Source organism: Gymnoscopelus braueri (genome assembly GCF_963280865.1).
Source record: "Gymnoscopelus braueri genome assembly, chromosome: 14".
NCBI classification, from domain to species: Eukaryota; Metazoa; Chordata; class Actinopteri; order Myctophiformes; family Myctophidae; genus Gymnoscopelus; species Gymnoscopelus braueri.
This window is the reverse complement of record NC_137619.1, coordinates 39,500,744-39,526,653: the sequence shown is the minus strand read 5'-3', so window position 1 is coordinate 39,526,653 and position 25,910 is coordinate 39,500,744. Positions and strand designations below refer to the sequence as shown.

The 25,910-nt window shown below is 40.8% G+C and overlaps 1 protein-coding gene across 1 annotated transcript; it reads right to left on the bottom strand.

Moving 5' to 3' along the window:
- Positions 1-387: 387 nt before the first annotated feature.
- Positions 388-11,291, bottom strand: btbd3b (BTB (POZ) domain containing 3b; the record flags this gene model as incomplete). Its single annotated transcript, XM_080448726.1, has 5 exons — positions 388-1,203; positions 1,726-1,942; positions 4,337-4,455; positions 9,024-9,114; positions 10,900-11,291. 5 exons carry the CDS (start codon positions 11,289-11,291, stop codon positions 388-390), a joined length of 1,635 nt encoding a protein of 544 aa, XP_080304852.1.
- Positions 11,292-25,910: the final 14,619 nt, after the last annotated feature.

The window sequence follows — 25,910 nt, the reverse complement described above, 5'->3', positions numbered from 1 at the left end:
AATGTTCGCTTAAAAAAATATATATTCCAAGATTTGCACGAATGTTCACGATAAAAAAAAAAATAGCAGATCTACAAAGCTCAGAGTGCGGCACTCAGTGCCGCACTATGAGCTTGTATATCTGCTATTTTTGAATAGCCAAATAAATCTTAAAAATGACACAAATTATGCTTTCCCGGTCTTAAAGGGTTAATACATTGAATACTGACCAGGTTTTTGCACAGCCGTCACAGAAATACATATTAACAGGAGATACATCCTTGTGCAAATGGGCGATAGTTTCATATCACAAAGACTTGATGCTATCTACAAAAGAAGTTCTGTGGCTTCATGTCAGTAGTAGTTGTACTGTGGAAACCAGTCAAATCTTACGCACACAGGATGCTGTCAAGCATAGAAGATGAGCTCTGGGATCTGTCCTCCCTGCACCCCCGTGCCGTTGGTACTGTCCGACGAGCACTGGAATTGGAATGTCACTTTCCCAAACTGCACCTCCGTCATGCCCTCCTGTCCAAAGTAGCTCAACTCGTTCCCGTCCAGAACCACGCTGGCCGTGTAGAAAGTGTCCGGCTCGATCTGGACCGGGTACTCGAACCAAACTGGGAAGGTGTTGCTGGAGCCGTCCGAGAAGTACTTGCCGTGGGTCTGGCCCAGCAACACGCCTTGGCGCTTGAGCTCGATCTTGGCGGTGTATTCCGCCGAGCCGCAGCTCGAGCCGTAGAGGCCGAACCCGGCGATGAACACCCTCTTGTCCGCCGCGAACTGTATGCTGTCGCAGCGACCCCGGTACCGCCACTGGTTGCTCCGGTACGCGCAGGACTGGAACCTGTGGCAGCGCTGGGGCAGCAGGCCCGTCCGGGGCTCGCTGGCGAACTGCAGGTCGGGCTTCTTGGCCGCGGTGTACCACAGGAAGATGTCGTTGGTCTCGTTGAGCGTCAGCACGCCCGACTGGGCCGCGCCGTTGGCGAAGTCGTCCAGGCCCATGGTCGGGATGCGTATCTGGTACACGGCCTTGCCCAGCACCTTGCGCTTGTTGTCGATGGACATGGCGAGCTCCTGCCGCTGGCACTCGGCTTCGGCCCAGCTCAGCGCCGCCTCGAACACCACGATCTCCTTGGTGTTGAGCGTCTCCCTCTGCAGGATGCTCTCCAGGGTCTGGGAGTCGATGTCGGTGAAGCCCTCGGAGCGTAGCGCCAACTCGGCCTGGACATATAGGGATGCAAATTATCGATTAATGCATGAATTGATAATTGATTATACCTTATCGATCGATTCATTGATAAGCGGCGTTTTTTTAGGACCAAAAGGTAAATTCTTGTCCGAAACCGAAAATGACTGCAGAAACATCATTGCCTTGATGTATATAAAAAGAGTCAACGAGCATCAGCTGGACACAGACACACACCTCCCCTCTGCAGTGCTCTATCTATAGAGTCTGTCTCATTTCTCTACAAAAACCCTTTAAAAATGATGGAATATGATTAAGGATTACTGTGATTATGGTAAACTCACATTTTATATCACACACACCATACCTGTAACTTTCACTAGCCCCCCCCCCCCCCCCAAAAAAAAAGTTAAATAATAATAATATATTTTTTCAAAAATATTTTTTTTATTAATTGAAAATCGATAATTTTAATCGAATACATTGTTAAAGGGTAATCGATTAATCGATTAGGGATTAGGGTTAATCGATTCTAGATGAATTGTTAACATCCCTACCTGGGCGTCGATCACCTCCCAGCAGCGCTGCGTCAGATCGGGCTCCTCGAACAGGCAGCTCTGGGAGAGCAGCACGCAGGCGTTCTTGGCGCTCAGGCTGGTCTCCAGGAAGGTGACGCAGGCGCGCGCCAGGTGGGGGACGATGTACTTCTTGGCGGCGTAGAGAGTGGCCAACACCGTGTCGGCGCTCAAGTCGATCTCGTCACAGTAAATGTACCTGTTGGAAATGAAAACGTACAGTAAGGAGGATGCCAGCTTGTTTTATGTGTCACAATTATAGTACGTTCTAAACAATTGATACGCTCCCACGATACTACAGTATGTGACTTGAAAGAAGACTGACTTAATTGGAATCTAGATTCTGACACGATTCCTATGGAATCACTTTGTGGATGTCAATGAATGAATCATTGCAAGACAACACTGAGATCATTGCACATGTTCTCACTGCTGCATGCATATCATAAACAAAATAAAAACATAAACCCAAAACAGTTGGATATTAATGAAAATGGCTGAACAGTTTCTAAATGCAGTGAAATTAAAATATGGGCATGAGGAATGGGCTCGATCAGAGCCCACAGTGATATTGTATTCCTCCTACACGCTTTGCATAGTTTGCACACATTATTTGGGCTATTCAAAAATAGCAGAACTTCAAGCTCATGCCGCGCTACAAGCTTGTAGATCTGCTTTTTTTTATTTATCGTGATTTATTTTTAAGCGATATTTTTTTACTCAAATCTTTGCTCCTGAGGGGTCCCTGGAACATCATATTTTGAGATGGGGGGTCCACGGCCAAATACATATCATTTTGGGGGTCCTTGACATGAAAAAAGTTTGAGATCCACTGATATTATGATTTAGGATTTAGAAGACATTTGTAGAATCACCCAGAAGCAAAGATTTTAGTTACAAATGTTCGCTTTAAAAAATATATACATTAAAAGATTTGCACACATTTTCAAGTGTTTTTCAAAAATAGCAGATCTACAAGCTTGTAGATCTGCTATTTTTGAATAGCCAAAGAAAACTTAAAATGACACAGATGCGTTCCCGGTCTTAAAGGGTTAAAGGGGAAAAGTACTGCAGTTTTGCAACACATCGTTGATAACTAGATCCTGCATCTCAAAAGAGGACGCTTGAATTATCTTTTATCTTCCATTTCAAAACCTTAGAGGTGTAATTAATCCTATTAACATTTTCACTGTTTTAAAGACTGTGCGCAGGCGAAGTATTTAGTCAAGTAAGAAAGTTTAATGCGATTTTAACCAGCTTAAACACTGGCTGTAAAAGATTTTGGGCTCCAAAGTTAATTATTTCCTACAATAAAAGAAAGAGGTTAGACTTATACGTGTGCTTTCTGATCAATAAGTCATAACCCCAAAAATACCAAGACACACTGTTTTAAATGATTTCCTCCCCGTGAGACTGTGTAATAGTCGGTGTGCTTGAATAAACAAATGAATAATTACAGCCTGGAAGCACCAATGAACCCGAAGCTGCATTAAGATTAAATCAGGGGTCGTCAACGTTTTCAGGCCAAGGACCCCCTAGCTGAGAGAGAGAGACGAAGCAGGGACCCCCACTAAATATTGTATAAAATGATATTGCAGATTAAACTTAAACAAAGATAGTTGGATTCATTCTAATGTGTATTTTCAGATAGTTAACCTTTTAACCCTTCATTGTGTTAGGGTCTTTTTTGACCCGTTTTCAAGTTTGAATAAGTAAAAAGTACCCTTTACATTTCTTTATTGGAACGAGGCTTCATGATATCCTCAGAAATAACCATTTTAACGCAACAAAATTATTTATCATCATTTTAATTAATTCTGATGGTCTCAAAAACACCACTAGTGTCACTATTTTTAATAATTTTAACATTTTTTAAAGTTAAAAAAAGAAAACAAGTATTTTTTTAATGTATTTTTTTTGGAAGTGTGTTCTAATTATTATTCTTAATTATTATATTATAGCTAGATAACATCATTATCCATTGCCTTCATTATAGGAAATTTAATGAGTGAATTTTAACATTTTTATAATAGAAAACGAGATATATTGAAAGATGAAACCCTAGCCCTAACCCAACATAATATTTTAAAAAGTGTTTACATGGATATGAATGCATTACAAGTCAGCTATGAGGTGGGAGGAAAAAAAATGAAAATACTTATTTTTTGAGTATTTTGGGCTGATTTAAATCACGGGTCAAAAATGACCCGCTAACACCACAAGTGGATGCAGTTTTCTAACACAATGCAAGGGTTAAACACCTCAATATTTAGTCAACTTGACCGTTGGCTCTGTACTTGGTCTGCTCTTTTTCCCCCTCTACACAGACTCTCCGAAAATAGCCGATCTACAAGCTCACAACGCCTCGCAGCGCGAGGCGTTGTGAGCTTGTAGATCTGCTATTTTCAGCTAATGGTCTCCCACCACACAAAGATTTTGGTGGACCCCCTGTAGTAACTCTGAGTACCCCCTGTTGAAGACCCCTGGGTTAAGGGATAAAAGGCACCGTAGGACACAGCAGGGAGCGAGAATGACTGAAGGAATGGGATGTACAGTAAAAATGTATAATGATGGCAAAGATGTGGATGCTTACTTCAGCATGGCCAAGAACGCCGCTGGTTCCACATCTGGGATGCGGATTTCATCATTATTTTCTGCCAGTTCGCCGTAAAACATGGCATGGAACACCGAGCTGCCTACAGCCAGAACATACTGTGGATAAAACAAGAGGAGAGAGACATAAATAAATACCTACGGTACAAACTACATGCATGATGTATAATCAGTGGTGGAAAGTAACTAACTGCTGTACTTAAGGGTTATATATAGATATTTGTACTTTACTTGAGTATTTCCAATTTCCAATACGTTTACTTCTACTCCACTACATCTCGGTTCCAAATATTGTACTTTTTACTCCACTACATTTATTAGAAAACTTCAGTTACTAGTTACTTTGTAGATTTTGATTATTATTGTTATTACAAAACATTAACCACTTCAGCCCTATACACATTTCAGCCATTTGAAAATATCCGATCTACAAGCTCACAATGCATCGCGAAGCGACGCATTGTGGGCTTGTAGATCTGCTATTTTCAAATGATTTTTATACATTTGAAAACTGGCAATGGGACATTCTGCATAATGAGTACTTTTACTTTTGGTACTTTATAAGTACATTTTGATGCTAATACTTTTCTACTTTTACTCGAGTACATTTTGAATTCCGGACGTTTACTTGTACCAGATCGTATTTCTACATTGCAGTATTGAAACTTTTACTTAAGTAAAGCAATTGAGTACTTTTTCCACCACTGTGTATAATAAATACAATGAATTCATGACTGTATATGGTCTGTGATTCTTCTTGTAAACGTGGGGCATGTTATGTGGCAGAAAGGGTAACGTGTAATTGTGTAAAACTTGTACATTTGTGATGTATTTCAGTTATGATTACATTTTCTTTGAATCACTGTCCTTGCAGATATTGAACAGCATTTCACTCCACCATCTATGCAGTGAAGTGATTGAACCCATAGGAAAAAAAACCAGTTTCTATTTCCCCTGAGGACGAGGGGGGAAAGAAATAGCGATTGCATCTCGTGACAAAACAGGAAATCCTTATAACACAAGTGAATAGGGTGCAGCAGCAGTTCAATTTAGCTGATGTTAATGAACTTTCTCGGCTAATGATGAAATTGGACGCAAGACAGTGTTCCCAGATAATTTCAGGAAGTGTGGTATATGAGGTTCCATAAATTATACTCAAGTGCTGCTGTCGTCTGTGTGTGTGTGTGTGTGTGTGTGTGTGTGTGTGTGTGTGTGTGTGTGTGTGTGTGTGTGTGTGTGTGTGTGTGTGTGTGTGTGTGTGTGTGTGTGTGTGTCTCGCACACACAAACTCATATGTTTTACTTAAGTAAAAGTATCAATACTGCAATGTAGAAGTACTCTGTTAGAGACGCGTTGTGAGCTTGTAGATCGGCTATTTTCAAATAGCCTAGGTATAAAATAGGGCTGAAGTGGTTAATGTATGTTTTATAATGTAATAACTTATATCTGCAAAGTAACTAGTAACTAAAGTTTTCAAATAATTGTAGTGGAGTAAAAGTACAATATTTTGCCTCAGAGATGTAGTGGAGTAGAAGTAAAAGTATAGACAATAGGAAATACTCCAGTAAAGTAAAAGTACCTCAAAATTGTTCTTAAGTACAGTACTTGAGTAAATGTACTTAGCTACTTTACACCACTGGCTGGGGGTCCGTAATACAAGTTCTAAAAAAAATGTTTTGCTCAAAATGTTTTGCTCTAAATTGATTAGATTTGAATATAGACTAGAAGGACCAACATGTAATACGAACAAAGTAGTTATTTTTATGACACAGACACAACTGTTGGAAATGGCTCGGCTCATTTTACAATGACTAGAGGCGTCTATTTAGAGCAAGGATGTCCTGTTCTTTCTCTTGTTTCTTTGAAACTCTGTTGCTGTTTAGAGTCAGCCGTTACAACATAGAAACAAAAACAAAAGTGTGTGTGCATACTTAGCATAGCTGTGTCATCCGCTGGGAGAGATATTATAACTTTTTATGAATTACATCGTAATGCCAATCTGAATTCCTGCCAAATGGAAGCCATAAAGATAGTTGGACAGAACGTCATCATCCCCGTTGGCACACGGCCCTCAGCAGAGAGCAGTCAAATCATCCACAATGTCCTTGGTTAACTGCCATCCATAAATGTGCAGAGTACATTGCAGCAACTCATCACAGACTAATATATTGGACTCTGTTATAATTTGTAAAAAGGATGACTCACTCATACATGGACCATCTGACAGTGTGGTTTTAGAATGGGCTGCTGTCTCAAAATGGTAAAAATCATTGTTTCGAAGTCCCTTGCCAAATTTTTAACGGGTCTGTTCTAGTCATATTCAAATAGAGCGATAAGGATAATGTGCTATTTGCCGGTGGTGCGTGATCTATGAAAATGTTATGAACGGCGAGCAATAATTGATGTGAACATCTGGTAAATACAATGGGGTCAGAGAGGAACTCATACAAAGTCAGTTCAGCTGTAAATGAACGCCTCGACCAGTTTAAAACAGTGGAAGAATATGATATGTTTGTAGTCGCACCGATAACACATTTTATGGAAATGAGTACAATTCTCTTAAGTCCTTCATGTCATTATCATGAGGACAAAAGGTGTTAATGGGAGAGGCGAGATACCTTGCTTATTATTATTCCACCTGTGTGTGTCATGGGATCCATGCTCCACTAAAAAGTTGATTAGTTGTAAAACGAGCTTACGGAGAGAAACCGAGAAGAACGTGTGAGATGACTGCTGAAGAGGAAGAGGAACAGGAACAGCCCCTTCCTCCTTCATCCACTCCATCTCTCTCTCTCTCTCTCTCTCGCTCTCTCTCTCCCCCTCTCTCTCTCTCTCTCTCTCTCTCTCTCTCCCTTTCTCCCCCCCCCCCTCTCTCTCTCTTTCTCCCCCCCCCCTCTCTCTCTCTCTCTCTCTCTCTCTCCATCTCTCTTTCTCTCTCTCCCCCTCTCTCTCTCCATCTCTCAGACTCATTTGCATAAATAATTGAAGAGCGTCTGAGAGAGAGACACACGGTGCGGAACTGAGAGCCGCACACAAAGGATTTTGGATTCCGTCTCCGCCGGCGATGAGGCAAGATTACTTTTTATGCTGATAGTGTGATGATACCCAACGACACTGAGTGAGCTGACAGACTGTTTGTTAATTCACCCCCCTCTCCCCTCCTCCCCCCGACCGCCCACCCACACACACTCAGTGGCCCAGTAAAAACCTCAGTGTTCATATGTATCCATTTATAACTCTTGAGCGTGGCTACAAATGTAGCCACCTGGACCCTTTACAGGCAGTAAGAATGAACAGTGTGCGCTATCATTATTGGCAGTGGTGTAAAGTAACTAAGTATACATTTACTCAAGTACTGTACTTATAAGTACAATTTTGAGGTACTTTTACTCTACTGGAGTATTTCAAATTGTCTATACTTTTACTTCTACTCCACTACATCTCAGAGGCAAATATTGTACTTTTACTCCACTACAATTATTTGAAAACTTTCGTTACTAGTTACTTTGCAGATATACATTCTTACGTTACAAGTAAGATGCGCGAACGCGGAAAGCAAACGCAGCTCGAAAATAACAATAAGAAGAATAGAAAGGAATGAGCTATTGTAGAGAAGTGGGTGGTACAGTTAAATTAGTGAGAACAGGAAATGTAAAACTGTCCTCAAACTAAGACGTTTTCAACTTGCCATCCGGCCTGAAATATGCAAAAATGACATGGAATTCTTAGATATCCCAATAGATGAACTCGTGTAGATGCTTTTAGATGTGTTTTTTGGGCGGTGAAACCGCCCCTATATGTGAGGTTTGGATATTTGCACACCAAATCCTGCGCTGTGATTGGCCACAAATGTACCCCCCTAACCCTGCACCGTGATTGGCCAATCACAGTCTATTCAGGACTGTGATTGGCTAGGGAAACATGACACATGTGCATAGCCCTATAAGAAACCATAACTTTAAAAAAAACATAAATTTATTTTTTTTAAGTTATGGTTTCTTCCATCACTTCTTCCATCACTTCTTCCATCACTGTGATGACCACTGTGACCACACCGCCCACTTCACACTGGGTGTGATTTTCTTTACTGTAGCTGCTATATTTCTCTCAGAGGAGTGTAATTAGTCACCCAGGGGCAGGTGGATTTCAGCCACACTGTAGTGCACTCTGAGATCTGTCAGCAGCCAATGAGAGCGTGAGTCACATGGGGGCGCGGCTGCACACAGGTAGTGCACACAATACTGCACACAGACACACAACCCGAGCACGGTTTCATAGTAAGCCTCCTTCCGCTGCGTTCGCAATGAAACACACATTAACCACTTTAGCCCTATTTTATACCTAGGCTATTTGAAAATAGCTGATCTACAAGCTCACAACACGTCGCGACGCGTTGTAAGCTTGTAGATCGGCTATTTTCAAACGTTTTTGTACTTTTACTTTTGGTACTTTAAGTACGTTTTGACACCAATACTTTTGTACTTTTACTCAAGTATATTTTGAATTCCGGACTTTCACTTGTAACGGAGTATTTCTACATTGCAGTATTGATACTTCTACTTAAGTAAAACATGTGAGTACTTTTTCCACCACTGCTTACGGCAGTGAAAATGAACATAGTGTGCTACAGTATGGTGATTGTTGGACCGGTTGATGCAAACTCTTACTCTGTGTCCAGGCAGTCTCTGGGTCGCTCCGGTCTGGCCCACCACAAAGTGCACGTCCGCCATCAGCTCATTGTTGAACATGACAGAGTTTCTTGGGGAGAAAAAGAAAAATAAGAAAAGAAAAACACAGGAGAGAGACATGGCATTAATTTTGTTTCACTCTGCAAATTAGTTTTTCTATGTGACTGAGAAGAGAGAGCAGAGAAAATCGAAAAGTGCCATAGACACTAAATTCATTATGCATACGCCCTCGTGGTAAAACTTGAAATAAACCAAGTGGTGGCCATAGGCAATATAAAGCAGTATAATCTCTTTAATTTTTCAATAAAAACATTAAAGTGAATGCATTGATCTTGTTATGGCAGTCCAAAAAAAAAAGAAGAGGAAAAATAAACTACAAAGGCTGATTATTAAGAGGTTCACCAGTAGTAGCTCAAGGCAACTCTTTCAGAGCTGGTTGATTTACAAATCGTCAGCTTGTTGCGGCACTATTATTACCCGACAAACAGAGCGATGTCACAGCCTAAATATTCACATGAAATAATGCTAGTTTCAAAGCATTTTAACATAATACATAAGTACTTCCTAAAGGGTAAAAAACACGATGATCAAACTGTCTGTCTAGGGTGCTCAATGGAAACCCCCCACTTCCCATAGAATGGGACAAACAATAAAGCATTATTTATCTTCATATATTATTGACATGGTTGAACATGCAGGGCTGGGTAAACGGCTCCATAGTGTTTCTGGAGAGACAACAAAGAGCTGGTTCTGAATGTGAACACTTTGCTCTGTGGGCCAGCTGGGGTCTTTTCTACTGATAGGGCCAAGGTAAATATTTAGCTTTTAAGCACAGAGTAAACCCCCTGTACTGCCTGTTGATGTGCGTATCAAACGCACCCACCTAGTGTACCCACCCACCCACCCTGTGTGCACGTCCGCCCTGTTTCTGTCAGAGCAACAATGTCTGCAAAGACCTGCTAGAAGGACGTAAACAGAGATGCACCCCGGCAGATGTAGGGCAGGGCAGGGGGAACACCCACCCACACCCACCCACACGCACCCACCCATCAACCCACACACACACACGCACGCGCACACACATGCACACAGACACACATGCACACACACACACAAACACTCTGTTCTTGTGCATCTTGTCCTTTTTCCCCCCTTGTTCTTGTTTACCGCCGCTCTCCGCTCTTTAGTAGGCAGGCTATCTTGACCCATTTTGTATCTTCTCTTAGTCCCTTCCATCTGTCTGTCTGTCTGTCTGTCTGTCTGTCTGTCTGTCTGTCTGTCTGTCTCACACACATGTCATAGACACACACACACTCACAGACATACAGACAGACACACACACACACAAACAGACACAAACACACACACACTCACACAGACACACACGCACACACTCACACACCCACGTCTGTCGGTCTGTCTATCTGTCTGTCTGTCTGTTTGGTCTGTCTCTCTCTCACACATGTCACACACACACACACATACACACACACACACACACACACACACACACACACACACACACACACACACACACACACACACACACACACACACACACACACACACACACACACACGCACACACACGCACACACCCCATTACAGTAATTTCATTGTAGAAGCTTGAGTTGAAAGGCACAATAGTAGGTGACTGTGCATATTATGAATAAGTGTAGGTGTAGGCGCATTCTAAAACCATCTACGTTCTTTTGTAAACATCCGCGGTGTGACTTGATTAAAAATGGGAATCGTTACTTTTTCTCAGTGCTCAAGAGTTTCTTTTGACAACTGTTGAGAACTATTGAGATAAAAGTCCCGCCCAGAACCGACCCGCTTGGTGTTGGAGGACCTACCTCTCCCGTATGGTGGAGTAGAGCCCCTGCCAGTTACAGTTCTGGATGGTGTTGTTGTTGTTGAGGTTCTGCTGCTGGTACTGCTGGACCGTGGAGGAGGAGGAGGAGGAGGAGGAGGAAGAGGAGGCGGCCGAAGCCGGCTTCTTGCTGGAGGAGGAGGAGGAGGAGGAGGAGGAGGAGAAGATATCTGCAGCCATCTTCTTCTTCTTCTTGCTCTTCAGCGTGATGATCTCGTAGCAGACAGGGGGCAGCTTGTTGGCGCTGCTGCCGCTGCAGGCGCTGCCGCCCTTCTTGGAGCTCTTAGCGCTGGAGGAGGACTTGCCCTTCACCGACTCTGGAAGCATCAAGAAGAACGTCAGACATTTCATGTTCCTTCCCTTGGCATCGACCATGAGTGTGGTTCAACTGCCGAGCAGTGGGAGCGCAGGAGGAGAAGTCATCCAGCCATCAGCGGCAGGAGGTGTGTGTGTGGGGGAGTGATGGAGTGATGGAGACTTGTGGACCAGGACAGCAGAGAGTTTGTGGGGCACACACACACACAGAGGGGAAAAGAAGCGCAACGTCAAGATAGATCCACTCGTTGAGTTGGCGTTTCACCTTTTAGTTTTGTTTGTTATCCGATTCTATTCTTCTTTTGCGGTCCTTCACCTCCTACTCCTCCTTCTGTCTTGCTCCTCTCGGTCACTCTCCTCCTCCTCCTCCTTCTGTCTTGCTCCTCTCGGTCACTCTCCTCCTCCAGGAGAGAGAGAGAGAGATCAACTCTCAGTCAGACACCCCTCCTCCTCCACAGACACTTCTTTCCCTCTGCTTGAAGTTTGATCCTCTGAAGGAAACGGCTCCGGCGCCGGTTCCCATCCCTGCTGGTTCCACAGCCTCGTAGAGTATAGACCCTCCTCTTTAAATAATAACAGTAAATAAATAGAAAAGCACTCCTTTTTCTCCCTCTCCTCTGGCTCTCTCCTCCTCCTCTTCCTCTGTGTTGCTCACCGCTCTGCTGAAGGCTGGCGTGACAGCCCCAGATTTAGTACAGCTGCAGTGGTTCCCTTCTTCATCCTCTCCTTCTCTGTCTGTCTGACTGCTCTCAGTGACTCTCTCTCTTGCTGTGTCTCGGTGTCTCTCTCCCTCTCTCTCTCTGTGCGTGTCTGTCTCTCTGTCTCTCTGTCTCTCTGTCTCTCTGTCTCTATTCTATCACACTTTTCCACTTCCTTTCTTGCGCTATATTCCTGAATGCTGAGAGCTGTGCTTACAGCCACCTCATTCTGCTGACTACAGAGGTTGAATGGAAGAGCGCAAAAGGCAGATACCCCCCTCCTCCCCGTACACACACACACACACACACACACACACACACACACCCCCACACACATACACACACACCCCCACACACATACACACACACACACACACACACACACACACACACACACGCAGGCAGAGCCCTCCCCTCACAGTGCAATGCGCTCAGCGAATAGGAGAGCACGGGACTCCCGATTGGTCGAAGCAGCCCTGATGCATCAGCACCATATACTTGAATATGCAATGTTCTGCCTCTCAATTAAAGTGACAGCCATGGATGCCCACCCTCACAGATATTGATATATTCATCTATAATTTTGGATCGCAGATGAATTTCGGGCTGTGAACCGCTTTAACCCATTAAGACCTGGAACGCATCTGTATATATTTTTTTTACATTTCTTTGATTATTAAAAAATAGCAGATCTGCAAGCTCGTGAGGGCTATGAGCTTGTAGATCTGCAATTCTTTTTTTTTTATTGTGAAAATGTATGCAAATCTTTAGTTTGAATATATATATTTGAGTTACAAATGTTTACAAAAAAAAAAAGATTTGCACAAATATTCACGATTTTTCAAAAATAGCAGATCTACAAGCTTGTATAGCGTGGCACTCGGTGCCGCACTACGAGCTTGTAGATCTGCTATTTTTGAATAGCCCAAAGAAATCTAAAAATGACACAGATGTGTTCCCGGATTGAATGGGTTAAATATAAAGATTATGTAATGTATCAAAGGGCAATGCATAATTTTTAGGGGTTGCCCTTTTAAGGGCAGAATTTGCTTAATTCATGCACTTCCCCGGCTGTTGTATTTCTTTTTAATGAGCTTTTCGTAATTTTATACAAATTCAATATTTGCAATTCATTTTTCCTCTCTCCGTTACTTTGCTTGGGAACTTATGACCTGTCTGCAATACTGTATATTCTCACAGCAAAGTTGTAACTGATATAGTGTACAAATGGACCCTTACGAGTGCATTTAAATTAATACTGCAGAGTTTTACTGTGTAATACAAATCCTCCTGTGTTCAGGTCTATAGGTTTTGGAGAGACAAGAATCCTTTGAGTGTTTCACAATAATGTACAAGCAATTGGTTACTTTTATCATCTCACACCAGTGGTGTAAAGTAACGAAGTACATTTACTCAAGTACTGTACTTAAGTACAATTCTGAGGTGCTTTTACTTTACCGGAGTATTTCCAAATGTCTATACTTTTACTTCTACTCCACTACATCTCAGAGGCAAATATTGTACTTTTACTTTTACATTATAAAACATACATTAACCACTTTAGCCCTATTTTATACATAGGCTATTTGAAAATAGTCGATCTACAAGCTCACCATGCGCTGTGATGCGCTGCGTTGTGAGCTTGTAGATCTGTTATTTTCAAACATTTTAGTGCTTTTACATTTGGTAATATCATTTTGATGCCGATACTGTTGTACTTTTACTCAAGTACATTTTGAATTCCGGACTTTTACTTGCAACAGAGTATTTCTATATTGCAGTATTGATACTTGTACTTAAATAAAACATTTGAGTGCTTTTTCCACCACTGGTTGAAACGTATTAAACATAAACGTTGCCATGTGATGTACTGTACCAGAGTTATAGCTTGTAGCTCATTTTCATTTGAAGTCCCTTTGGCAGATCACAAACATAACAGCACAACAAACAGAGAAGCAAACCAAACCACACAGGAGACATAATGCAGTGTTATTCATAATAGCACATCACACACACCCACAAAAAATGACTCAAAGCATTGTTTGGTTTGAAAAAGCATTGTTGAGTCGAGTGCCTTTTAACAGACTTATCTGGGATTTAAAAGTACAGAACAACAGCTCTTCATGTCATCAGGTATAGGCCGACTGCTCTGCCCTTCACAGCCAAAGTGCAGTAACTACGTCTTTGGACACACCAACTTATTTGTGTCAAATTAGCTTTTGTGGTTTTGGGGGATAAACAATTACCTCAAGAACAGATGTACAATATATCACTTATATGCCTATATCTCATTTGGCTGACCAGTTGTTTTAAACCCATTTTTCAGTGATTAATTTTTTTCGTAGTTACTGCACTTTGGCTTATGAGTGAGATAAAATGGTATAACGGTACAATGTCTTATATCCTTGAGGATTTTATAGAGTTCACTGAACGAGAAAACACATAATGGAGGAGGGGCCAAAATGTTAATTTGAAAACGTCTAAAATTATCTATGCAGTGATGATAATGCGTCAGGTTTATTTCAGTGGTGGACAGTATAATGCACATTTACTTGAGTACTGTACTCACCATAAGTTAAAACAAACTGTATCTGTACTTTACTTAAGCGTTTGTACTATTTTTGGATACTTTTGACATTCACTACATGTCAAAGACAACATTGTACTTTGGACTGCACTGCATTACTAAGAAGGGAAAAGGTAGGCTACATTATTTAACCGATTTCACCTATTTCAAATATATTGAAAATAGCTGATCCTTACAATGCATCTCGATGTGAGCTTGTAGATCTGCTAGTTTCACTATTGATATTTTAGAAAAAATCTGGAAGATAACATTTTGGGGGAAAATATATGTAAATATATACCCTATATACCCTGACTTAAGTAATGGGGTTGAGTACTTTGTCCACGGCTGGTTTATTTATATGCTGTATGTGTGGTAGGCCTATAGGTTTGAATCATTCCCTCTTTAAATACACTGCCATGTGGATATACTGCCATGTAAAAACCATGGCTGTTCTGCCTCTGTCAGCTCTTGTCTTCTGTCTCGTTCGGTACTTCTTGTCCCGACCGAGGATGTGTGCTGTGCTTGTGCTCAACCCACTTGTTAAGTCATCCCTACAGCAGAACAACACGGGGGCTCTAAATGTAACCCACTCTGCACTATGTATAATGCATATGGCCACCATTGCTGTTCCTGTAGCTGGACCTTTGCACAATGGTTGTAATGTTCAAAGTCCATGAGTGATTTTTACTTAGCCATATTGGTTTGAACTGTAAGCAGTTGCTAAATGACTTCAGCGCTCGTATGAGTACATGAAAGCCCGGCAAGAAGACCTTTTTAGTTGGAAGATGAAAACTGAATGTGAAATCATGGGAGAAGTACTAGGTGGACAACTTTAATGATACAAATCGCCCTTCAACTTCACTCAGAGTATTGATTTTTCCTTAATGCCTCACAAACAGTTATCTCTGTTGAGTGGCATTAATAGGCTTCATAGTTCGCTCATATCGTTGCTGTCAGTTGGAAACCTCACTGTTGTCCAAAACTGCTACTTTTCAGAATTCAAATTAGAAAATGGCAAAAAATAGCAGCAATATTTGCTAGGTTTGTTTGACACTGTAGCAGCGGTGTAAAGTAACCAAGTATATTTACTCAAGTAGCCTACTGTACTTACTCTAAGTACAATTGTTAGAGCCATATATACGATTTCTGTTGTTTCTCATTTTTGATGACGTCACTGCGTCTGTGGGGCGCAGTCGAGGCCAAGTACTGCCTCAAGGCCAAGGGTTGCCAAGGTACTTAAAGGAGAATACCACTATTTTTCAACATTGAACTATGTCTTTAACATACCTTAGAGCTGTTGTGTGAAAATAAGAAAAAAGTCCCCCCCCCCCTACTATGTTGCCTAGAACTGGATAATTGATTGAGGTCATGTGATCAGTGACATACGCAGGGTGTACTTTTGGCTGAGGGGGCGGAGCCAAAAGTACACCCGCGTATGTCACTGATCACATGACCTCGACAATTATGCAGTTCTAGGCAACATAGAAGGGGCGGGGGGACTTTTTTTTAATTTCCACACAACAGCTTTAAGGTGTATTAAAGACATAGTTCAATGTTGAAAATGAGTGGTATTCCCCTTTAACAGGTTCAGTAATCAAGCGCAGGTGTTGCTTGAGGCAGAGGCACACAGTTTTTGACTGTGCTCGAGCGGACTGTGTATTGGTCTATTCCCGTGCATTTAAGTGTTAAGTTTAATTGTATTTATTTATGTTGTATGCCTAAGTGACGATCAAGTTGGCAGAGAATAAATGCTTTTCATTTATGAACTTCACTACGGTTTGGACTTCAGTTTATAAAGCGCACGTCTCAACTTCCCTCAGATCCCTGGCCATAGGCAACCATGTAGTGCCTAAAAGTATAGGACTTTCTGACAGTACAACAATTTTGATGTATTTTTGACTTTACTGGAGTATTTCCAATTTCCAATACTTACTTTCCACTACATCTCAGAGGCAAATATTGTACTTTTACTCCACTACAATTATTTGAAAACTTTAGTCACTAGTTACTTTGCAGTTATAAATTATTACATTATAAAACATACATTAACCACTTCAGCCCTATTTTATACATAGACTATTTGAAATTAGCCGATCTACAAGCTCACAACGCGTCGCATCGCGACGCGTTGTGAGCTTGTAGATCTGCTATTTTCAAACATTCTAGTACTTTTACTTTTGGTATTTGAAGTATATTTTGATGTCAATACTTTTGTACTTTTACTCAAGTAACATTTTGAACACAGGACTTTTACTTGTAACAGAGTATTTCTACATTGTCGTATTGCTACTTTTACTTTAAGTAAAATATCTGAGTACTTCTTCCATCACTGTAAGTAGTATGACGGAAGTAAGACATTAATTTACAAAAAAAACATATCATCATCTTATAATTCTACAAAGCTCTGTGCGTCTGTCTGTGCTCAAAATCTCTTCTGCCCGGTTCTCCGCAGTGGCTGGAGCAATTGATCTGCATTTGCACACAACCATTGACCATTAACATGTGCACGGAACACCGAAGCCGTTTTTTTGCTTTCCCCAAATGTCAGCTGTTTATTAGCGTTTTTGTGTTCGCTGGCTCCCAGGGTTGCCAAATCATGTGCGTGAAACAAGCGCCGGTGTTGCCACATCCTGTGAAACAAGCAGACCATGCTCATATCTTCGGACGGGTATATGGTCTAGTAAAGTACACATTTTGGAGATACGTAAGAGGTTTCTATCCCGACAGCAACGATATGAGCTTCCCTATCCTTCTTGCAGTGACAGGCTCTCTAGTAACATGGAACCAACATTTAGACGGCGCTGTGCTCTCTGAAATAGGAGGCCACTAGAGACGTAACCGTGGTAACCACATCCACAGGCACCAGCAGCAGGACAGATGGAGGTATAGTGGACATAAAGAAGACAGAGGGACAATGACACTCTGATTCAATAACAGTTATTTATCAGAACATCTTCAGGGCACAGCCTCTGCTGTATCGATTTATCTGTCACTTCTTTACATCAGAACAAAAGCATGTAACATTTGCATCAATGTGGTGTGGTTATCAATGTATGGTTATAATCTATGGCATTTTAACCTCTTAAAACCGGGAACACATCTGTGTAACCACTTAAACCATTATTTTATACTTTTTATACTAAAAATAGCAAATGTACAAGTTCGCATATGAGCTTGTAGATCTGCTATTTTTGAAAAATCGTGAAAATGGGAGCAAATCTTTGAATATACATATTTTTAAAGCAAACATTTTGTACTCAAATCTTTGCTTCTGGGGGGGGGGGTCCCTGGAACAACATATTTTGAGATGGGGGTCCAAATACATATCATTTTGGGGGTCCTTCACATGAAAAAGCACCACTGATATAGCAACTTACGTAAAGAAAAACAAAAAAAAACTGTTAGGATTTAGAAGACATTTGTAGAATCCCCAGAAGCAAAGATTTCAGTTACAAATGTTCGGTTAAAAAAATATGTATTCAAATATTTGCTCAAATGTTCACGTTTTTTTCCCAAAAATAGCAGATCTACAAGCTCATAACGCGGCACTATGAGCTTGTTTATCTGCTATTCTTTATTGCCAAAGAAATCTAAAATGACACAGATGCGTTCCCTCTTAAATCCTAGTTGACTGGGGTCCCCCAATGTTCAGGTCCTCTAGTATGTCCCTCTTCCTCTACAGCAAATCTCTTCCGTCGGAAATACCCGATCTACACGCCCACAAGATTGGCTATTTTCGTTCAACGTTCGCCCTCAGACTTTACTTACTTTACTTTATTTGTTTATTTAGACAGGACAGAGCATATTAATGAACGTCACATGAACGTAAATACACCGGATTTAGCAAAGATGCAAATTTTCATCCGCAGTCCTCACACAAAACATAAAATCAGAAAAACATAACATCAGAAAACAGACAAACGGTGAAATACATTTACATAACATTACATAGCCTTAAAAAAAAAAGACAGAGACACTATAGGTTTCAAGTGGCTAAGGAATGACCTTGACATTTCAAGGTCATCGTCAGAACAGAGAGCAGAAGTCCGCTTCAAGGTTAAAACGAGTGCAAGTTGAATTTAACAGATGAATCGTACTCTGAGTTTGATTTGTCTGGCACCGCGGTCTAGCAGCAGCGCGTGTGTTAAAGTGTCACTATATATCACCTTGAATTGCTTTCTGCTTCCTCTAATTGTGTTTCCTCTGCGTTTATCTCCTGATGACACAGTCTTGTTATTCACACATGGAGAGGTGGGAGGGAGAAAGAGAAAGTAATGACTGTGTTGTCATAGCATCAGCATCACCTCCGTCTCGCACTTTGTCACAACATAATCACACATTTTCATTGACGGGGAGCCACATTAGCATAACTGTAGTAACACAGCAATTAGCATTGTAAAGGTGTTAAGCTTTGCTGCCTGCTAACAACAGTGGAGGAGGAATTATGCACGTCCAAGCAAATCAAAAAGGAAATTATTCTTATTAACACCACTTTCAACCTGTGGTGTCCCTACACAGTATTTTGGGCATCGCGAAAATAGAAGATCTACAAGCGAACAATGCATCGCAATGTTGTGAGCTTGCAGATCTGCTATTTTTGTTGTTGAAAATTATAAAATATGGCTAATAAGTCTAGTAAGTAAGTAAGTAAGTAAATTTTATTTATATAGCACTTATCACAGAGATGGCTCACAAAGTGCTTCACATACATAGAGATTAAAAACAAAACAGGGTATTAAAATAAGTAGAGCAGTAAAAGGCCTGTACAATAAACTCAAGTATACAGCAAATAATGATACAACATATACAATCAAGTAACATTTGTAAAAGCTTGTTCAAATAATAGCGTTTTAAGATTGTGTTTAAAAATATCAACAGAAAGTGCAGTTCTCAAGGCAAATGGAAGAGCATTCCACAGCTTGGCAGCTACAGCCCGAAAGGCTCTGTCACCTTTTGTAACTAGATTAGTGTTGGGCACTATTAAAAGACCCTCTTCAGCAGACCTAAGGGCCCTCCCTGGCACATAACGTGGGACCAGGTCGGTTATGTATTTCGGGGCCTGATCATGCAAAGCTCTGTAGGTGAGCACCAGGACCTTGAAATGGACCCTAAAGTGTACAGGAAGCCAGTGTAATGAGGCCAGGACTGGGGTGATGTGGCACCTTCTGCTGGACCTGGTTAGCAGTCTGGCAGCAGCATTCTGAATTTGCTGGAGGCGGTTCATGTTTGATTTATTTAGGCAGGTGAATAGTGAGTTGCAGTAATCCAATCGTGAGGAGACAAATGCGTGTGTAATCATTTCAAGTTCTGGGAGGGAGACAATTGACCTAAGTTTTGCTATGTTCCTAAGGTGGAAGAAACATGTCCGGGTGACTGATTTGACGTGAGTGTCTAGATGCATCGATTGATCGAAAATAACCTACAATTTCAAACAAAAAGAAGAGCATAGAAAAGTTAAGTATTTTCAAAATTCTAACTGTTAACTGGCAGGTGTGAAATAAACATATTTGGACTATACTTTCAGTGTTAGTAGCCAAGCTCTTTAGGATGCCGATGCTGGTCGGTCGGTCTTTCTATGCCATTGGTTCTTTAAGTGGGGTCCGGGGACCCCCAGGGGTCCTTGCGGGGGTACCGGGGGTCCCCAGCAAAAATGTGTTAAAGCGTCACAATCATTTTAACCCCTTATCCATATTTTATACTTTGGCTATTCAAAAATAGCAGATATACAAGATGTAGATCTGTTATTTTTTTTAAATAGTGAAAATGTGTGCAAATCTTTGAATATATATATATTTTAAAGCAAATATTTGTAACTCAAATCTTTGCTTCTTGGGGGTCCCTGGAACAAAATATTTTGAGATGGGGGTCTGTGGCCAAATACATATCATTTTGGGGGTCCTTGACATGAAAAGGTTTGAGAACCACGGGTCTATGCTGTAGAGACAGACCGACCGACCAGGATCGCCATCCTCAGAGCTCTATTTACGGTCTAACAATTTGGTACCAAACAACAGCCTTCATGTACTGAGTGAACTACTGAGAATGTGGGATTTGCAGCCATTTAGCGGTGACTACCTCTCTGGTTTATTTATGAGCTAAAAGTAACTTGGGTGCAAAGTGCTTTAGCGGGCTAGGCCACAAGTTTTAAAAGTCTGAGGCGCGTGCACACACACACACACACACACACACACACACACACACACACACACACACACACACACACACACACACACACACACACACACACACACACACACACACACACACACACACACACACACACACACACACACTTTTTATATTTAAGTATTTAAACAGGCAACATGCCAAAGAAGCGCTACACATTTTCTATTGTATTATCTAGATACATAAGTATCTTCTTCTATGTCTGAAAGGCCTACTGTATGTACAATTTCACATTAGATATCTTCATGCTCCCCAGAGGATGACCCCTACATGGTGACTCCATGGCCTTTTATCCAGCGCCACCTGTAGGCCAACATTACCACGTGTCAAAATCAGTGGTGTAAAGTAACTAAGTACATTTACTCAAGTACTGTACTTAAGTAAAATTGAGGTATTTTTTACTTTACTGGAGTATTTCCAATATTCAGTACTTTTACTTCTACTCCACTACATCTCAGAGGCAAATATTGTACTTTTACTACACTTACACTATAATTATTTGACAACTTTAGTTACTAGTTACTTTGTAGATTATTATTACAAAATTAACCATTCAGCCCTACAGTATATACATTTCGGCCATTTGAAAATAGACGATCTACAAGCTCACAATGCGTAGATCGGCTATTTTCAAAAGATTTTTATACATTTTATAGTGAAAACTTGTGAAATGGGACATTCTACGTAATTAGTACTTTCTAATTTTGGTACTTTAAGTACATTTTGATACCAATACTTTTGCACCTTTACTCAAGTAAATTTTGAATTCTGGAATTTTACTGTACTTCTACATTGCATCACCACTGGTCAAGATCGAGTGGGTGGATCGCTCACACTTGCTTGAGTGCATTCATGCTCCCCAGAACCATGAGCATTTGAGTGACCCCTTGATCTTTCCTCTCGTGACACCAGGCTAAAGGTCTCTACTTTAGCTGCTACTTTTTAATGATACCTCACTAATGATGGCAGTGTTGGGTTGGTTCAAGCCACTGTGGGCTGGTTGGGTTTAAAAGGCTGCAGCACAGCCTCAAGGGGTGACTTTTACACTCTTCTCTCTCTCATCTCTAGAACTGTTCCAACAGTTCAAACAAAAGAGCCATAGTTATTATGCCACACATAGTTGGAAAAACTTCCAAAGTAGGCGTATATGCCAGCTACGATTTGGGCAGTTTCTGCACTTTGATATGGAAAGCTCTCTCGTGGCGTGGGGCACACCAGGTTTGTTTTTCTTTTGCAGTGACTAAAATTGTATTTTCACAATAAATATGAATGATTCTTCTCCACAACCTCTACAAGTTAACTCATTCAATCCGGGAACGCATCTGTGTCATTTTGGATTTCTTTTGGCTATTCAAAAATAGCAGATCTACAAGTTCATAGCGCGGCACCGAGTGCCGCACTATGAGCTTGTAGATCTGCTATTTTAGAAAAATCTTGAACATTATTGTGCAAATCTTTGAATATATATAGATTTTTTAAAGAAAACATTTATAACTCAAATATTTGCTTCTGGAGGGTCCCTGGACATCTTATATAACTTATTTTACACATGTTCGCTATTCAAAAATAGCTGATCTACAAGCTCATAGCGTGGCACTCGGTGCCGCGCTATGAGCTTGTAGATCTGCTATTTTTGAATAGCCAAAGAAATCTTAAAATGACAGAGTTAAGTTCCCAGTCTTAATGGATTAAAGGATGGAAAGAATTTTGATCTGACCCACAGTGTGCAGCCTGCTTTGAACCTCCATTACACAATACCTGTTAAAAACTCTTTGACTGCCAGAGTATTTTCATAAAGTACTCCCCCATTGCCAGCAATTTTCGTATTTTTTTATTTTTATATTTTGAAAAATTTCATGAAAATAATTGATCAGACTGTTTTTTAAAGACGCCGCACAAATCCACCACCAGAGAGCAGCACATGATAGCTTGATCAGCTCCTGGTGTCACTGTTTACCTTCTTGAGCGATTAGACAGGGAAAACCATGAAAACGGATGTGACGTCCTCCCAGATTGTTTTGATCGTCGAAATTACGTTGTGATACACGACGGCGATGACTGATCGTCACCCAGACCATAGATTATAGAAGAGAAGCTGTCCGTTTGTCCGTCATACCGTGTGAAAAACCGTTTGTTTACCTATTTTGGACGAAATGACCGGGGGAAAATAATCAAAAACCGGAAACGGAACCCAGGACATGAAACCGGATGCAGATATGGGTGAAGTAAGTGGAACTCGAGAATAACATTGAATTTTAAGCAGCATAGCGCGATCAGAGATTAAACAATGAACGCAAATCCAACGCGTCAAACGCGTCAATGGCGTGGGTGGATTAAGTAGTTATTGACGCGTTTTCGAGTCAATGGCGTTTATAGAGTTAATCGAGGCACAAAAAGAGAGTGAAAGCAAAAGAGAGGATTGTTGAAAAGAGAAAGAAATGTGTTCGAGCGATGCTGTTGCCCTTGTTCATGGGCATCAACAAAGAACACGGGTGTGTTTTGTTACTCTTCACAGCTATATACTGTAGCTTGTAACATTACGGAATGCCTATGCTCTAGTAGTACATCGTGCATCTGAAAATGCACGCTGCCCACCCATACAAACACTTGACACATTGATTAGTGGTCAGATGGGCGGTTTGAGAATGCTTTCAAGATTTTCAAGTGGGCCCTGATCCAGAAAAGGTTGAGAACCACTGAAGTGATTTATTTGACTATTTCTCAAAAATAATGAAAAAGCTGATCTACAAGCTCACAACACATTGCGATGAAAACGTGAGCTTGTAGATTGGCTATTTTCACTATTTGTCGTAGTGTTACTATCTAATCCTTTCCTGTGTATTAACTTGCTGGAACTCTTTACATTGTCGTGTCAGGAATGCCAATAGAAGAGTATGGCTACTGTATTAAAACAACTATTAATGGAAGGAAAATAAACAGTTTAAAGAAGAATTCATCTACAGTATGACATAAAAATGTCATCCAACCATCATCCACGGTATGACATCTTTGCTCTTTAGATATAATAAGCATTCACAATCCTTCCCCCTGGCACGTCAAATATGAGCTGCCAGGCATTCACACCACCACCCACATGGGCTGTGCTGGTGTCAGAAATAATATGAATTTACACAGCAGCACCGTGGCAGCGGTGTCATTCTAATTTGTAAGTGTTGGATCCTGCGTCTCCCCCCCGAAAAAAAATAAGATGAAGTGAAAGGTTTGATTTGTATGTGTGGTCAGCAGGGGGCACAGTGGCGTAGATTTAATTGACATAAGGCTAAATCAGTGGTTTTCAACCCTTTTCGTATCAAGGTCCATTATCTATTCGGCATTTGAGCCACAGACCACCGTTTGATGAGATTTAGACCCAAGACTGTAGAATATTTGTTATAGTTGGATACGATTTTGTCCACAATTCCATCCATGCTGTATTGATGTGGTAGGCCTACCATAGAGGAGAGATAACAGGCAAACGTTGATCAAACAATTTGGTCAAACAATTCCTTAATTAAGTAGCCTAATGCAGATGTTTAACAATAATTTAACTCTTGAGAGCACAAAATGAAACCAAATGGACCCGTAAGGGTCCATTTGGTTTCATTTTGTGCTCTCAAGAGTTAAAAATCTATAGGTCAATTTGGTTACCAACTCTCCATCAGTTACCTGGGGACCACCTGGAACCCCCTCAAGGACCACTGGTTGAGAACCACTGCTGTAAATGACAAATAAGGGGGGGGAGAGGGGTGTTAAGACAATATAAACTTCTTTTTTTTTAGAACAGCAGGAATTAATTCACACTGCGCTGGTGCCAGTTGCCAACATGAATCTCACCTCACTGATTTAAATCAAATGTATGTTACTTAGCTGCATTACTGAAGATGTAGCTAATCACTGTAGTATAGCTAAATTCACAATGAGTGGATGCACGAATGAGCTAGTCAACAATTCCAAATTATTTACCATTTCCTGGGAGCTAAGAGATCTGAACACATGCCGCCCCATTATAATGACACACTATAGTGTCTCTATTCCAATCTGGCCATATAATAATGTTTCAGTTAATCACTGAAGCCTTGTTATACTGTACTTTGACGAAGTGTGAGCTTGTAGATCAGCTATTTTAGCTATTTTTGGACATTTTTTTAATGTTTTACATTCTTGTTAAATTTGTGAAAATGTTATGACATGCTTCAAAATAAACAAGTCATAATCCATCACTCACTGCTGACCTTTTAACAACGTCTTGTGGATGTAACTGTGTTGAGATATTACAAGATGCTTTGGGGCTCAACGCACTTGACAAAGGATCCTCTGGTAAAGAAACGACAAACTTTCAAATGGCAAACTACGGTAATTGGAAGTGTGGATGTGTTTGAGTCGCAGGCGAGTAAAGGTTACACTGGGATTCACTGTGCAGTTTTAGCACATTTGAAATGCTACCTGTGGATCATGCAGTGGTGTAAAGTAACTAAGTACATTTACTCAAGTATTGTACTTAAGTACAATTTTGAGGTACTTTTACTTTACTGGAGTATTTCCAATTGTCTATACTTTTACTTCTACTCCGCTACATCTCAGAGGCAAATATTGTACACTTACTCCACTACAATTATTTGAAAACTTTAGTTACTAGTTACTTTGCAGATATAAATTATTACATTATAAAACATACGTTAACCACTTTAGCCCTATTTTATACATAGGCTATTTGAAAATAGCCGATCTACAAGCTCACAACGCGTGAAACAAATTCAGTGTCTTATTCCAAACAAGGTAAGCATCATGCTGGAGCATTGGAGCAGCCTTTTGATTGTTTGGTGGTTTGAAAAGTCACAGACGGATAATAAAAAGGTCCCCTGGCATCATGCGAGTACAGTGAGCACAAAACGGGATGAATGCTTGGACAATCAGTGCAAGAGGTTCAAATACACTTAAGCCACTGGCCCAACTTTCAGGAACGCCGTTTGTCTGAAATTGCTAACTCAAGGTTTCACAGAAACCCCAAGAGGCATTGTGTTTACAGGAAGAAAGAAATCAAATGAAATCTAGATAAAGATAAATCAATGAGCTGTGTGGTGTATTTTCTCAGGTCACTGCCAAAGAGGAGCCCGGAAGAATATTTCATGATTTGGATATAAAATAAACCGTCCACTCTTATCTATTGCATCTCAATCGAGATGCAAATGAGCTAATAAAACCTAGAAAAAAATACTATTTTCATTT